We start from the raw sequence: 16524 nt of genomic DNA on the forward strand, positions 1-16524 counted from the left end.
TATTTAGTTTCTGTTATGCTTAGGCTTATAGTCCCATACTGTCTTCTTTAGCATGTCCATTGCGCCCAAACTCTTCTAATATTTGGCCATGCTCCTTCCTTAAATAAAATGACAATGTAACTCAAATACTTTGTTCCAATATAATTTATTCATACATCCAGTCAAGAGAGAAAACCAGGCCAAATAGTTTTTTGAAACTTTTTTTTTTAAGTGTATAGTTTTTGGTATACCTATACCAGCATTAAAACTTCTAACTAGCTGGCCCGGGCGCAGAGCATCTGCACCTCTAGTTTGGCCCAGCTGTTTTCTCCTGCCTGCTACCACAGCAGTTTTCTCGCTGCCCACCCACCGGTGCTTTCCCTCCCACCTGCAAGCGGCCTCTGCCCAGCAGGCCTGCGGCCGCCACCTCCCACCAACATGGCTTTGCCCGCCGCACAGCTCCACTGGCCCGCTGCTGCCTCCTGCCAGCGCAGCTTGGCCCGCTGCGCAGCTCCACTGGCCGGCCACCGCCTCCTGCCAGCAGGGCTTCACCCACCATGCAGCTCCACCAGCTGGCCGTTGCCTCCCGCCAGCGCAGCTCCACTGGCTGGCCACCTCCTCCCACCGGCATGGCTTCACCTCCTCATCCTACTGGTGCGGCACCACCAGTGGCCCAGCTCCACCAGCCACCATGGTTGTTTACTTCCCCGTCCCTGTGGCTACCCAGCAGAGATAACTCTCTTGTGAGAGCTGCCACACATGAGATTAGCCACGGGTATGTCTTAGAGAATTAAATAGATAGTTCATCTAGGTGCCTAATTGATAACTGAGTAAATTTTCTAAAAGTATGTTTAACATGTATTATCAAAATTTTGGCATTTAACGGAATCCATTTTGCAAAACAGTGAGAAAAAAGAGACTTTTCTCCCATGAAGAACCAGGATATTTGTGCCAGTTTAGAGAAGAGAACATATTTTAGAGCAAATAATGTTTTTGAAAATATGTATAGTATGGAGCTTTCTAGTTGCTGTGATACATACACACTGTCACAGAAAGTCTCTTGGAAATAGGGCAGGTGATGCTCAGTACATTTAGATTTGCAATTTGAAGATGTAAGCTTACTATTTCCCTATAACTTTGAGTTTTTATATTAAAAATATTTTTTCCTTCTGAAGGACCATGTGCTCCCTCCACTGCATTCAGACTCGTAGTAGAGTATAATACACATTTTGGTTAACCCTCTCCAAAGAACTTCGCCATGCTCCCTCCCTCAGTGTTTTTTAAAAATACATATTTTTAAAGAGGCTTTTTAATATTTTATCTGCTGCTTATATCTGGTAGGTTCTTTAATGTTTATAGTTCTCAGTTTTTAGCTTTTTATTAATAACTTTTAATTTGAAACTTGTACAATATTTGTAACTTTAAATGTGGTTTTAACCTAGTCTTTTCACTTTAACTTTATTAATTTTTTTAATTTTACGTTGTATCTATTTTATTAATGTTGTGAGCCTCCCCGAGCAGTAGTATACTGGTAGGGCAGGGTATAAATATTAGGAAACTTACAAATGTTTCTCTTCACAGTCCCAGATCTTTTGCTTTTTATACTGTGCCTGACCAGCCACGTCTGTCTGTCAGTCAAACTTTATTATGGTAGTAATAGACCAGAAGGGGGAGAAATAACAAACACATAAAATACATGAAGTTAGGATACTCAGTGAAATTATCCTACATCGGGCAACTTTGTCAGTGATGTGAGAATCCCAATCAGATAACAAGAAAAAATAAAACTCATCCGATCTGTTTTGTTGTTGTTGTTGTTGTTTACACAGTCAAATAGGTGTTATTGACTGGTTTGTTTTATCCAGACATTGAGTCCTTTCCAAGGACCTGGGATGGCTGAATTTTATTATCAATATTGTTGCTGCTGTTGTTATAGATATCATCGCCAAATTATTATTATTATTATTAAAAACATCTCATCTGGATGTTTATTATTATTAATAATAATAATTTATAATAATAATAATTTAATAATAATAATAATCTAATAAAAATAAAATGAATATAGAGCCTACGGCATACCTGTCGTTAATCTCTCTCAAGAGTTCGCAAGCGAGCTGGCAGCAGGGGGAGAGAAAAGCAACAGCGCCAGACAGGCTTGCAGGTGGGGGGGGGGAACTGTGGCGGGCAGGGGGAGAACTAGAGGCGCAGATTCTCTGTGCCCAGCCCAGTTAGTTAATTCTTATTTGAACAAACAAGCTTCTTCTTCCTGAATTGATGTTGCTGTGATGTCTTCAAAGTATTCCAGATATTATCATCATCTATATATTTAATTATCTTAGCTGGCATGCATGTCCTGGATTTGGTGGCAGAACTCTCGCGACACATTGCGAGAGTTCCCAGCCTTGGGCGAGAGTTGCGGGCAAGAGCACATGGTGCGGCAGCAGGCCGCAAAATGGCCTGAGGAGGTGGCCTTGGCTGGCCGCTGGGAGGCAGAGGCAGTGGGACGTCCTGGCTTGGCCACCGGGAGCAGGAGGCAGCGGTGGGGCCTCCAGGCACAGGCGAGGGGAGAGAAGGCAAGGGGGCGGGAAAGCGAGTGAGGCAGCCTGGGGCCGGAGGGAAACAGGCAGCGGGACTCCCCAGTTCACTGCGCTTGGCGAGGGGAGAGGAGGCACCGGCGAGAGGGCAAGGGGGTGGGAAGCAAGTGAGGCAGCCTGGGGCCGGAGGGAAACGGGCAGTAGGACTCCCCAGTTCACCGCTTGGGAAGAGGAACGGCAGCGGTGGGGCCCTTTTTGGCCCTCTGCCAGCCAGTAAGGAGGACCTAGCTGCTGGCAGCCTGAGGCAGGAGAGAAATGGGTGGCGTGACTCCCCAGTTTGCCACTCTGGAGGAGGAAAGGTGGCCGTGGGACCCTTTTCAGCCCTCTGCCGCCCAGTAAGGAGGACCTGGCTGTGGCAGCGGTGAGGTCCAGCTGACAGTTGCTCAGTGTGGGTGGGGGTGTGGGGCAGGGAGAAGAGGAATGGAAGGGAGGGCAAGAGAGAGTGGGGGAGGGGGCAGGTGGGAGGGGGACAAGAGGGAGGGTCAGGAGAAAGTGGGGCAGGAGGGAGGGGGAGGGGGCAAGAGAGAGTGGGGCAGGGGGAAGCAAGAGAGAGTGGGGTGGGGGGAGGGCAAGAGAAAGTGGGACGGGGGGGACAAAGAGCGTGAAGATGCTCTGTGCGGGTCGGCTAGTACAGTAATAGTTCTTCTCAAAGGAATGTTAATGACCTAGGTGATGGGACAACTGAGTAGCTGTCCATTTAAACGGAATTGAGTCTTGCTCGGGGGGGGTGAATCAGAACACTTTTTAAAAAATCAAATCTCATTTATTGAGTGAGTTGTTGCTTTGGAACTGCTGTGAGGAGCAAACTTATATCTCACAACCATTTCAAAATAAGCACTTAGCTGCGACTCCTCCCTATAATTTGAGAGCTGGTGTGTTGTGGTGTAGTATTTAAGAGACTGAGCTGCAAATCATGACTTCCTTGGTCCAAACCTTTCCTCTGCTATAAATTCACTTAGCCTTAGGCAAGCCATTCCCTCTCAGCCTCAGTTCCCTGGCTGCATTATGGTCATAATACTTGCTTAAAACAACCCTGGAAGGCAAATGTTATTCATTTTATTTATTTATTACATTTATATTCCACTCTTCCTCCGAGGAGCTCAATAGATGCCTATTTTTATCCTCACAACAACCCTGTGAGGTAGTTTAGGCCAAGAGATACATGACTGGGCAAAAGTCACCCACTGAGTTTCATGGTTGAATGGAGATTCAAACCTGGGTCTTCCCAGTCATAGTCCAACACTCTAACCACTATGCTATGCTGGCTCTCTACACCAGGGATTCTCAACGTGTGGGTCCCCAGATGTAATTGGACTTCAGCTCCCATAATTCCCAACCAAAGACCACTGGGTCTGGGGATTATGGGAGTTGAAGTCCAATAACATCTGGGGACCCACACATTGAGAAACCCTGCTCTACACTATGCTATGTATTATGTCAAGATAATACATGTGAAGTGCTTTGCACACTCAAAGTGCTATACAAATGCTAGGTATTAAGCTTTAGAGCTTTTCTTGTCCCTTTGCAGTATGTGCCACTATGCAGACCCTGTGATTTCACCTAAGTCTGTCACATGCTCTGTCAGAGGACCAGGTATAAATTGCTCATGGGTGCTGTGAGAATTGTTGAGATCAGTACCTATCTAGGAGAGGGTAGTGAGAATGATATGCAGATTTGTGCCCATGCTCCTCATACATCAGTGCTGAAACTTGATATTATTTCTCTCTTATCAATGTGTGTAATATGTTTTAGGATAATCTTCAAAAGCCATAATAAAACACAGTACTTTGAGGAAATGCAGTTATATACTATGTTTATTTTAGGGTGAGAACTGCATTGGTTGTCTTAATGGACAGTGTACCGGGAAATAACCGTGAGGCATAGTGGCCCTGTTGATTCTCTTGGATCTTTCAGCAGCTTTTGATACCAGCAACCATAGTATCTTTCTGGGCCACCTTGCAGGGAAGGACTTAGGAGGAATTGTATTGAGGTGGTTCCAGTAGTTCCTGGAGGATAGATTCCAGAAGTTGGTGCTGTGGTTACTGTTCTCTCCATGCCGTTTGTTTGTGTCTCTTTTGTCTGCATGAAATAGCTGGGTCAAGTTATCCAGAGATTTGAGATGAGGTGTCATGGTATGCTGACGACACCCAGTTCCATCTGTCATTTTCATCTAATCCAAAATGGGGGCCGTGGAAACCCTAAATTGGTGCCAGGAAACTGTGAGGAATTGGATGTGGGTGAACAAAATTAAACTTGATCACGATAAGATAGAAGAGTTATTGACTGGGGAATTGGTTGATCCAGAGCTGGGAATACATCCTATATTGTCTCCTCCTTGTCTTAAGGAGGCAATTATTAGACCTCTTTTGAAGAAGCCTGCATTGGATCCCTCAAAGTTAAGCAACTATAGGCCTGTATCCAACCTTCCATGGTTGGGCAAGGTAATTGAGAGGGTTGTGGCCTCCCAACTCCAGGCAGTCTTGGATGAAACTGATTATCTAGATCCATTTCAGACTGGCTTTTGGGCGGGCTGTGGGGTGGTGACTGTCTTGGTCAGCCTAACGGATGATTTCCCATTGGGAATTGACAGAGGAACTGTGACCCTGTTGGTCCTTTTTTACCACTCGGCATCTTTCGATACTGTCAACCTTCTAGAGTGTCTGAGGGAGTTGGGGGTGAGAGTCATTGGCTTGCAGGGGTTCCGCTCCAATCTCTCAGGCAGATTCTGGATAGTGTCACTTGGAGACTGTTCTTCAGAATCAGAATTTGTGTATGGTGTCCCTCAGGGCTTCATATTGTCTCCAATGTTTAACATTTACATGCCAGGAGAGATCAGTAGGAGGTTTGGTGCAGGGTGTTATCAGTATGCCGATGACACCCAAATATATTTCTCCATGTCAACATCATTGGGAGAAGGCATAGACTCTCTAAATGCCTGCCTGGAGGAGGTGATGGGCTGGATGAGGGATAACAGACAGACTGAATCCAGATAAAATGGAGGTACTTATTGTTTGGAATCAGAACTCAGGAGATGGGTTTGATCTGCCTGTTCTGGATAGGGTCTTCCCCAGAAGGGACAGGTACACAGTCTGGGAGTGCTTCTGGATCCAGACTTCTCCCTGGTGTCCTAATCTGAAGCTGGAAGTTGAGGCCAGAAGTGCAGTTGATACACCAGCTGTGTCCATTTCTTGAGATAAATGTCCTCGGGATGGTTGTACATCTGCTGGTCACCTTCAGACTTTACTGCAGTGTACTCTATGCAGAGCTGCCTTTATATGTAGGCTGGAAACTGCAGTTGGTCCACAATGTGGCAACCAAGTTGGTCTCTGGGTCATCCCGGAGACACCACATCACTCCTGTCTTGAAAGAGCTACGTTGGCTGCCGATAGGTTTCCTGGCAAAATACAGGGTGCTGGTTATAACCTATAAAGCCCTAAACAGCTTAGGCCCTGGGTATTTAAAAGACCATCTTTTTCACCATGAGCCCCACCACCTGCTGAGATCATCAAGAGAGGTTCTTCTGCATATCCCACCTAGCCTACTCAGGGATGGGTCTTCTCTGCTGCTGCCCCGAGGCTATGTAATGCACTCCCTGTTGAAATAAGAGCCAGCCCATCTCTTACAACTTTTAAGAAGGTAGTCAAGATGCATTTGTTCACCCAGACCATTAATTAGATACTGTTATGATAGTTTGTTTTAATAGTTTTAACATTGTTTTAAATTTTAAATTATTGCGATTTAACTTTTTTATTTGTTGTTTGTATTGTATTGTTGTAAACTGCCCTGAGACTTAAGTTTTGGGCAGTATACAAATGTGTTTAATAAATAATAAGTAAAATAAAATTTGGAAGAGATTACACTCTCCCCCCGAAGACGAAGGTTGGAACCCTGTGGGTACTCCTTGATCTAGTGCTGCCTTTAGATGTGTAGGTCACCAATTTCACAATTGGTGAGCTGAAGCACACTAGTGTGATATAGGACATTAGCCAGAGATCCCTGTTTTTGCTGTTGACTCGCCCCATAATGCCCTGGGAAGGAGGTGCCCCCTTCCCAGACATAAAGGAGCAAATGAGCGACAAAGCATGCATGTGTTTGAAGCTGGCTCATCTCTTAGTGCATAGGTTACCCTCCCCGATGCATAAAAGGAGTGAGTCATCTGGAGTTGGCTTTTGCAGCTGGATTGCCCCATAATGCACCAGGAAAGGTAAATAATCTTGGAGGGGGGATGTTTGCCTCAATATTTTTTTCTTCTTAACTTAAGTGTGTAAGAAGGAGGCTAGGAAGCACTGGTCTAGGTGGGAGCGCTGAAATATTTCCTTCTCTAAACTAAGAAGTATACCAGCTGCATCTTTTTTTGGAGAAGATGAATCTGTCAACAGTCATTTATGCTTACATAACTTCTGTATTAGATTATTATAACACATTCAACATGAGGCTACCTTTTTAAAATGTCCAGAAATTTCAGTTGGTAAAAAAGTGCTTCAACATGCTGTTGGTTGAAGTAGGATGGCTTGAAGATTTATCTCACTGCTATTTGAACTGCTCTAGTTTAGAACTGTAAACTGCTTGTAATCACATTAGGAAGCAAAAACTGGTGAAGAATTGTATCTATGAATATTCTATTAATATCTCCATTATTTTCCCTGCCTAAGTGTACTATTTTCTTGGAGATCAAATTTTGATTTTAAAAATACACATATTACTTGTCATGCCAGGTTCATTATACATTAATTACCAGTTCAATGTGTGAAATTATCCTTTTTGTAAAGTTAATATACACCTCTGATCTGTCTTTTCCTAGATGCCAGAATTTCAGAAGAAGACTGTTCATATCAAGGACCCAGAAAGGGTAGAAGAAATTATCTGTGGCCTCATCAAAGGAGGGGCTGCCAAACTTCAGGTGAAGAACAAAACAGATTTGTAGCAATGAGAGTTGTGCTTTTGTTATTGATCAACAAAGTCAAAATTAGGATGTAAAAGAAGATACAAAAATGTATTGCGTCTCTAGAATTGTGGGATTTATTTAAACGTTCTGCACACAACTCATGTGTGCAACTATATCCTTCTTAATAATTCCTTAATAAAAGATGTTGCTGCAGTGGTTCTGAATGCCTTATGATACTAACTTCTTATTCTATTTTAAATTCTGAACATTTAATTTGATGATGTGCTTCTGTTTTATAACTTGTTCTATCTGTCTTGTACAGATAATTACAGACTTCGATATGACATTAAGTAGATTTTCCTTCCAAGGGAAGAGATGCCCAACATGTCATAGTGAGTACTATTTCTAAGTATAAGTAATTTAATTTTAACAACATAGTCATCTTTTATAATAATTAGAATATTTATTTATATACCACTTTTGAACAACAAAGTTCTTTGATGCAATTACATAACAAAAGGAATCATTCCTGGTCACAAATGGGCTCACAATATTAAAAAGACGCAAAGGAGGTAATGGGAAAGAGTCACTGAGAAAAATGCTATGCGGGAATGAATATAGACATTTGCACTCTCCTTGCTTAATATAAGAGAATCACCACTCTAAAAGATGTCTCTTAGCCCAGTTGGCTATATTTTAGCTAGAGATTAGGACAGAAGTAGGATATGATAAATTAGTATCTGAGCTCTGGATTTTTTCTGCACCCCACCCTTGCCCCTCTTCACTTCCTTTGCGGTTTATTGTTTGGCCAGTGTTGAAATGGTATTCCTTGTTCACTACTGTTCTCTGATTATTCTCTGATGTTCACTACTGTTCTCTGATTACTCTATAACCCTCCTAATCCAGAATAATCTGTTGAAAGTGTGGAAGACCTGTCCTTGGGGAAGGACATCAAACTTGGTGTGTGCACAAAACTGATTTTTTGTTTCATTTCAAGCTCAAAATGAAAAATGCTCAAAACATTTCATCAAAACAACGGCCAAGCCAGACGTTTTGACGAAACAAACTAAAAATGTTTCAAATATTTTGAGCGCCATTTTGGAAGGCTGTTTTTCCTGGGAGAGCTGATCTACCGATTGGGGTTGGCGGGTAGACCATTTCTCCAAGGTGGCCAAATGCACTATCGGCATGGTAGAAGGCAAGATATAACCCTGTATTTTATGTACAATTTCTTCTAATAACTTTTTAAACATCTTTCAGACATCATAGACAACTGCAAACTCATCACTGATGAATGTCGCAAAAAGGTAATCATGAATCTAGCAACTTAAAATATCCCTTGTATTTTATTCATATTCTCACCATTACTTTGGGGGGTTTTTGCCTATGTGCTATGAAACCAAAGGCTTTAGTTAAGATAAAATAAAAAGTGCAATATAGCAACAAGTTATTTCCAGGTTTTGACTTGTAAAAACTTGGTAGAATGTAGTAACTTAGATAGATTATGTCTTTGTAAAGCTAAATTTTGAAAGGTAGGGTGAGGCAGCAACTCTCCTCACAGCTCCCTCACGACCTTCCTAGAATATAAGAATTACATTGCTAGATTAGAGTACAGTCCATTTAGTGCAGCACTGAGTTTCCTATAATGGCCAGGTAAATATTTAGAAGCAGGACATAATGGTAGTGACCATCTGTTATGGTTTGTCCTGCACCATTTGAAATTCAAAGATCTGGTTAGTGATCCATAACAGTCATAAAGATTGGGTTCTACACCTGCAGAACTAATGTCGTGGATCACTAACAGATAAGCTGTTACAAGTAAGCAACCTGTTTTTATACTACTTCTGTACCTGAAGATTCCATTTAACTTTCCTAGCTTACAACTTACAAACCCATGCTTCTTGGATCTGTCTGATACTTTAGAAAAACCATCTAAAGCTATTTCCTGGAAGACAGAAGGGAAACTAAGGGTAAATAAAGAGGCTGATTCTTCAGGCCCAGTGCACAGTACGTCCTTGGCAGGGCTGTCGCTAGCTTGTGCAGCGCCCAGGGCAAAAGTAATTTGTGCCTCTCTCCCCCTCCCTCTCATGATGAATCAGTATTTTTCTGACCCTACCAAAACTAGAAGAGGCTGTGCTGTTGCATGGGGCTACTGTCAACATGGGTGCCTAGGCAACTGCCCCCATGGCCCTCCCCTTCAGACAGCCCTGGTCCGTTGGGTTCAATTCTTCCAATAAAAACAGAGGAGTTTCCTGACACGTTTCCAGATAATTCTGGTATGAGTTCCACTGCATGTTCCAAATTCCTTCTAGACTTCAGGTTGACTACTTGGTGTCTCAGATTCATTCCCAGTGCTTGAAAAACCAACTCTGAGAATGATCGTCAGTCACTGCTGTGCAGGGCAAGAAAGAAACAGAAACCTGCCTACCCCACTCCTTAATTGTCATCAGTAGTGGAACAGTATGTTGGAATGAGTTATTCCTCCTGCTTGTTCCACAGGCACAACCATGTCAGTCATTACAGGACTACGCTTTGCACAGAACAGCAGGAGAGGCAATGTTTCTCCCTATGCAGAGCTTTGCCTCACCATCAAAAACCAGAAATTACTTTTGTATACCTGATTACAGGAAGTATACAATGTAAAATGGATCATGATAGTAAGTTTGTTTAGATTACTTGGTCAAAGCACAAAAATTGTCATGAAATACAACAAATACACAACTAAATTTTATCTTTTTTCCCCCCAGTTATTGCAACTGAAAGAAATATACTATGCTATTGAAATTGACCCTAGTCTTACAATTGAAGAGAAGTATCCCTACATGGTTGAGTGGTGAGTTTGAGACAGATTTCATTTCTGTAAGGGTTAATATTACTGCAACTGTTTACATCTTAATTATTAAGTGGAGCTGAATCCTGAAGCACACTTGTGGTTACTCTTTTGTTCAACTGCACTCTGAACTCAGTATTTGTTAGCTTCTCTTAAAATAAATTCCAAAACTATATTTGAAAAGATAACTTGTTTGTTTATATACCGCCCTTCCAAAAATGGCTCAGGGCGGTTTACAGCAAAATAAAAACAAAACAATTAAAATCAAAACTAAATCAATTAAACAAAACCATTTAAACATTAAAATCATTAACATTAAAATAATTTAAAACCAACATTAAAAATTTAAAACCATAAATCTAACTAAAAGCCTGGGTAAATAAATGTGTCTTCAGTGCCTTTTTAAAAGCTGCCATTGATGAGGAGGCTCTTAATTCAACAGGGAGCACATTTCAAAATCCAGAGACAGCAACGGAGCTGGCCCATTCCCGCGTAGCCAGCAAACAAGTTGGCGGCAACCGCAGAAGAACCTCTCCAGATAATCTTAACAGGTGGTGGGGCTCATGGTGAAAAAGACGTTCTCTTAAATAGCCTGTTTTCTGGTAAAACAGCAGAAGCTGTTGGACCAAGTTATTCCTGTTCAGTAAGGATTTCTGTTCCAAAGGGTTGTCTCAGAGTTCTCCACATGGGGTAGAATTTCCAAGCTGTTTCCTTTTGACTACAGTTGCCAAAGTTCAAAGCAGCTTCAGAAAACATCTCCAATGCAATGCAAAGAGCTGCTGCTGTGGGACAGTATGTGCACCTAAAAGGCATGTCTTAGATCACTGTCAGGAAATCCATTGTAACTCCTCTTGCCCATCTTCTTGCCTTTCCCTGTTTTTCCAAACGGGGAAAACAATACAGGTGAAACTCGGAAAATTAGAATATCGTGCAAAAGTCCATTAATTTCAGTAATGCAAATTAAAAGGTGAAACTGATATATGAGACAGACGCATTACATGCAAAGCGAGATAAGTCAAGCCTTAATTTGTTATAATTGTGATGATCATGGCGTACAGCTCATGAAAACCCCAAATCCACAATCCCAGAAAATTAGAATATTACATGGAACCAAGAAGACAAGGATTGTAGAATAGAACAATATCGGACCTCTGAAAAGTATAAGCATGCATATGTATTCAGTACTTGGTTTGGGCCCCTTTTGCAACAATTACTGCCTCAATGCGGCATGGCATGGATGCTATCAGCCTGTGGCACTGATGAGGTGTTATGGAAGACCAGGATGCTTCATTAGCGGCCTTCAGCTCTTCTGCATTGTTTGGTCTCATGTCTCTCATCCTTCTCTTGGCAATGCCCCATAGATTCTCTGTGGGGTCAGGTCAGGCGAGTTTGCTGGCCAATCAAGCACAGTACACTGTATACTTTTCAGAGGTTGTTCTATTCTATAATCCTTGTCTTCTTGGTTCCATGTAATATTCTGATTTTCTGGGATTGTGGATTTGGGGTTTTCATGAGCTGTACGCCATGATCATCACAATTATAACAAATTAAGGCTTGACTTATCTCGCTTTGCATGTAATGCGTTTGTCTCATATATCAGTTTCACCTTTTAATTTGCATTACTGAAATTAATGGACTTTTGCACGATATTCTAATTTTCCGAGTTTCACCTGTAGATCCTGCTGCAAATGCCACTTTTAATTGTAATAGGATGTTTTAAAAGCAGTAATAACTAAAATGGATTTGCAGTGCTAAAACATCTTCTGAAACCATATAATGCAATTAAATTGTAAGTTTAACCAACATTTTAAAATGAGACCTAGTACCTTTGAAAGTCATCCCCCCTCCCAAGTACACTGCAGCCTTTCCAATAGAATATGTACATAGAAAAAGACTGGCCAACATCCTCACTAACCATGTGGTGGTGGTACATGCAGTAGTGGCTGGTGGCCATCGGAGCAGGGGGGTGGGCAAGGGAGGATTTGGTCACCAAGGCAGGAGCCCACTCGTCCTTTTCTCCATGCCAGCAGGCTTGGGTCACTGAGACAGGCATGCCAATAAGGAAGAAAACAAAGGGGGGGAGCAGAAAAGCAAGGGGGGAGTAGAAAATGGGGGGAGAATATTGGGGAGGGGTGGCAGGGAAGAAGGCAGAAAAGCAGGGAGAAAGCAGAAAAGCCAGGGCAAAAGACAGACACAAAAGGCAGAAATTGGAACAAAAAGGAAAAAGCAGGGATTGCATCTCCAACCCAACCCAAATAAACAATTGAGTAAAAGATCAGAATTACCAGCAGCCAGGGAATCCTCTAGAGCAGGGAGCTTCCACCAGCCCCTCCTCTTCTGCCTGAAAACTTCCTCTTTTGGCCTTACTGGCTGGAACAGCTGCTACTCAAGCTGCTCCAACCAATCTGATTCCTAGGGGTCTCCTGAGTCCTGGCACTGCCCCCAAGAAGAAAGAAAAAAGTATTTGAAATATACTCCCTGAAGCAACCAGGAAGTGTAATTTTTTACCCATTCTTTTAGTTCTTCCTGGGGGCAGTGCCAAGAAGAGCCCGCTAGGAATCAGATTGGTTGGAGCAGCTTGAGTAGCAGGTGTTCCAGCCAGTAAGGCCAAAAGAGGAAGTTATAAGCAGGGGTGAAGGGGCTGGGGGAAGCTTCTTGCTCTGAAGGTTCCCCTGGCTGCTGCTAAGTCTGATCTTTTACTAGCTTTTTGGTTGTTGTGGGGTGGGGGTCAACCTTCCTGCCCTTACTGACTAGCCACCGCTGGCTGCATGCAAAGTGCATCTACAGCACTGAGTAATCCAGACTGCTGCTGTGGGAGGAGGGGGGCAGTTGTCTCCCATCTCTCCTCTCCCTCAAAATGCTCTCTAACGCACTTTAAGGATGTCCCCAAGGATTGTACAGGAACATATTTTCAGAGTGCTTCCAAGGACAGAGAGATCCATAAAAATTGCCCCACCATCTGCACGTCAGGACTCTGAATTACTAAACACTGCAGAGGCTCTTTGCACACAGCGCCTCCATGCAATTAATGAAGATGTTGGCCACTGACCTGTGTTTCTCATACTGCTTAATGTCATCCCCCTCTTTCTTTGAGGAAACTTGTGCATTAGCTTTTAATATGATTAATTATTTAAGCAGTTGGTCAAAGTAGCTATAGGGTCAGCTATAGGTTGAAACACTGCACATTTAGAACTTGGGATGCTATGCCAGACATTGCACTATATGGGCAGCATCCAGACTAAAGGAGCATCCAAACAGGCCATCTGAGTCGGGTTTGATGCCAGGTTAAATAGTTTCTCCCTTTCCAAACAGCAATGAACTGTGGGATTTTCAAAACTTTCATGTGAGTTCCAAGCACAAACTCGCTCCCAGTATTCACGCTGCAACAAGCTTCCATGCTCTTTCTTAGTGCAGTCCTCTGGTGCAACTTGAATTGATTGCTTGCCTGAAGCAAGCTGCAAACTGCTGCCTCCCACCACCACCCAGCATTTAAAGGGGCACAGGCTAAATAGAGGAAACAGCTTCCAGGCAGCCTGTTGTTTTCACCTCTGCCACCTTTCAAGGTGTGCAAGGCGGCTTGGCAATTTTAAAAAAAAAGCTACCTGTAAGCAGAAGTACACCTAGGTAACATTGGAGCCTGGACCTAAAGGCCTTTGGAGCACTCACACCCTCGGCTTGGGAGACCACACACACCATGACACACACAGTATTTCTTTCCCCACTCTCCCTCTGTCTCTAAAGCAGAGGTCACACTCAGTGGCCACCTAGCACAGTGGCAGGCCAGCACCCTGCAAGACAGATTAAGGAGGACTTGGAGGACTGCTGGCCCAGAAGTCCAGGGGTAAGAGCGCCTCTGCTTGTAAACAGCCTCCTCTCCATAATACTGCATTCCAAAGCTATTCACCGGTCATGTGGGAGCATCCCCACCACACCTTTGCAGGGTTCTGCAAAGGCACTCTACAAAGAGGGAGCGTTAACAGCACCACCACTCCCAACACGTGGTTGCAAAGCTCTGATGGGAAGCTTTCGAACCAAGTCCACTGCAAGGCTCCAAGAAGATGCAGCATGAGGAGGGAAGCCTGCTGACTACCTTTCCTGCCTGTGCAGCTTTTTAAAAAGGCTTACCATGGTGTGCCCCCTCCCTAGTGGTGGCTGTGGATGTAGTCGTTCCTCTTCCTAGCTGCGTCCTCTTGCCCTATGCCTCAAAAGTAGGGGTGCGCACGGGTATTTGGGCAAGTGCTGCTGCAGAAGGAAGCTGCATGCGGCAGCTGAGCAGGTGCACCTGCTCTCCTTCTTAATTAAAGAACCCACTTGCTGCTCACCCTCCCTGCAGCACTGAACCTGTGCACGAACCCATGGATCTGTACTGGGACCAGTGCTCTTTAACTTGTTCATAAATAATCTAGAAGTTGGGGTAAGCAGCAAAGTGGCCAAATTTGCAGATGACCCTAAACAGTTTAAGGTAAGGTAGTGACATCCACAACAGATTGTGAAGAGCTCCAAAAAGCTTTCCAAACTGGGGTAGTGGGTGATAAAATGGCAAATGCGGTTCACTGTAAGCAAGTGTAAAGTGTGGCAAAACCCGCAGCGTCACATATATGGTGATGGGATCTGAGCTGTCAGTGACTCACCAGGAGAGAGAACTTGGGGTCGTGGTGGACAACTCATTGACAGTGTGTACTCAGTGTGCAGCAGCTGTGAAAAAGGCCAATTCCATGCTAGGGATCTTTAGGAAGGGGATTGAAAATTAAAATGCTAATATAATGCTCTTATATAAATCTATGGTGCAGCCACATCTGGAGTATTATGTACCGTTTTGGTCACCATATCTTAAGAAGGGTATTGTAGAACCGGAAAAGGTGCCGAAGAGGGTAACCAAGATGATGAGGGGCCTGGAGCACCTTCCTTATGAGGCTACGCTACAGCATCTGGGGCTATTTACTTAGGCAACTAAGGGCTACAGCATCTGGGGCTACAGCATCTGGGGCAACTAATGATCCAGGTGTATAAAACTATGCGTGGAGTGGACAGATACATTTTTCTCCCTCTCTCACAGCACTAGAACCAGAGGTCATCCCGTAAAACTGAAGGTCGGGAAATTTAGGACCGACAAGAGAAAGTACTTTTTCACGCAGCACATAATTAACAAATGGAATTCTTAGCCATGGGATGTGGTGATGGCTACCAGCTTTTGTGGCTTCAAAAGGGGCTTAGACAAATTCATGGAGGACAGGTCTATCAATGGCTACTATTCTGGTGACTGTGGGCCACCTCCAGCCTCAGAGGCACGATGCCTCTCAATACTAGATGCAGGGGAGCCACAGCAGGACATGCCCTCCCCTCTTGCTTTAAGCTCATTAAGATGGAATTCCATTAAAACTAATGGTACAAGTTCTCTCAACTAATTTGGTGGTAAAAGTAAAGTGTGCCTTCAAGTTGATTTCGACTCCTGGCGCTCACAGATCCCTGTGGTTTTCCTTTGGTAGAATACAGGAGGGGTTTACCATTGCTTCCTCCTGCACAGTATGAGATGATGCCTTTCAGCATCTTCCTATATTGCTGCTGCCCGATATAGTACCAGCGGGGATTCAAACCAGCGACCTTCTGCTTGTTTGTCAAGCATTTCCCTGCTGCGCCACTTTTGGTGGTACTTAATAATTAACCAGTCTGGATCCTACACTATGTGTTTAGAGAGTGTGCTGAAAATGTTTTGGTCTTGTTTTTGTCTCATTGGGTCTAAGTATCTGCTGTACCAGGGGTGGTTGTAAACTCAACACACAAATACAGAGATTTTAAACTAGCTGTCAAAGACTGATTATGATACAGAAGTTCTGGGCTGCAGTCCTAAACACACGTACAGCACATGCTTATGCATGTTTGCTCATTGGACATAATGAAACCTTCTTAGGAGTAAACATGCATAAGCATGTGCTGTGAGTGTGTTCTCCCATTATGAGTGAATACATTCCCAGGCACCTGTGGAATGTGCATAAGCTTTCTTTTTATTTTAGGTACAATAAATCACATGCTTTGCTTATTGAACAAGGATTGCAAAAGGACAAACTTGCAGAAATTGTGAGGGAGTCTGATGTTATGCTGAAGTAAGTAGTATTTTCTTTCACAGGTTTTATAAATATAGTGGTTTGTTTGTTTACATTTATATCCCACTCTTCCTCTGAGGAGCTCAAAAATGCAGTTATGTTTGTGCTTTACATATGTAAAGTAGGAGGTAA

General features: G+C 43.4%; 1 protein-coding gene across 8 annotated transcripts in view; it reads left to right on the forward strand.

Moving 5' to 3' along the window:
- Positions 1-16524, forward strand: part of NT5C3A (5'-nucleotidase, cytosolic IIIA) — a 48088-nt gene that overhangs the window by 27848 nt on the left and 3716 nt on the right. For 5 of the 8 annotated variants that reach the window (XM_053261629.1, XM_053261627.1, XM_053261628.1 and 2 more), the window contains exons 4-9: positions 6691-6780; positions 7378-7476; positions 7784-7853; positions 8722-8768; positions 10209-10294; positions 16303-16392. In XM_053261629.1, the coding sequence (XP_053117604.1) occupies positions 6691-6780; positions 7378-7476; positions 7784-7853; positions 8722-8768; positions 10209-10294; positions 16303-16392 (482 nt within the window). The remainder of the gene's footprint in view (positions 1-6690; positions 6781-7377; positions 7477-7783; positions 7854-8721; positions 8769-10208; positions 10295-16302; positions 16393-16524) is intronic. The other 3 variants (XM_053261633.1, XM_053261631.1, XM_053261632.1) reach the window with 1 other exon arrangement.

The sequence above is a fragment of the Hemicordylus capensis genome, chromosome 6, assembly GCF_027244095.1.
Source record: "Hemicordylus capensis ecotype Gifberg chromosome 6, rHemCap1.1.pri, whole genome shotgun sequence".
In the NCBI taxonomy this organism is placed as follows: domain Eukaryota; kingdom Metazoa; phylum Chordata; class Lepidosauria; order Squamata; family Cordylidae; genus Hemicordylus; species Hemicordylus capensis.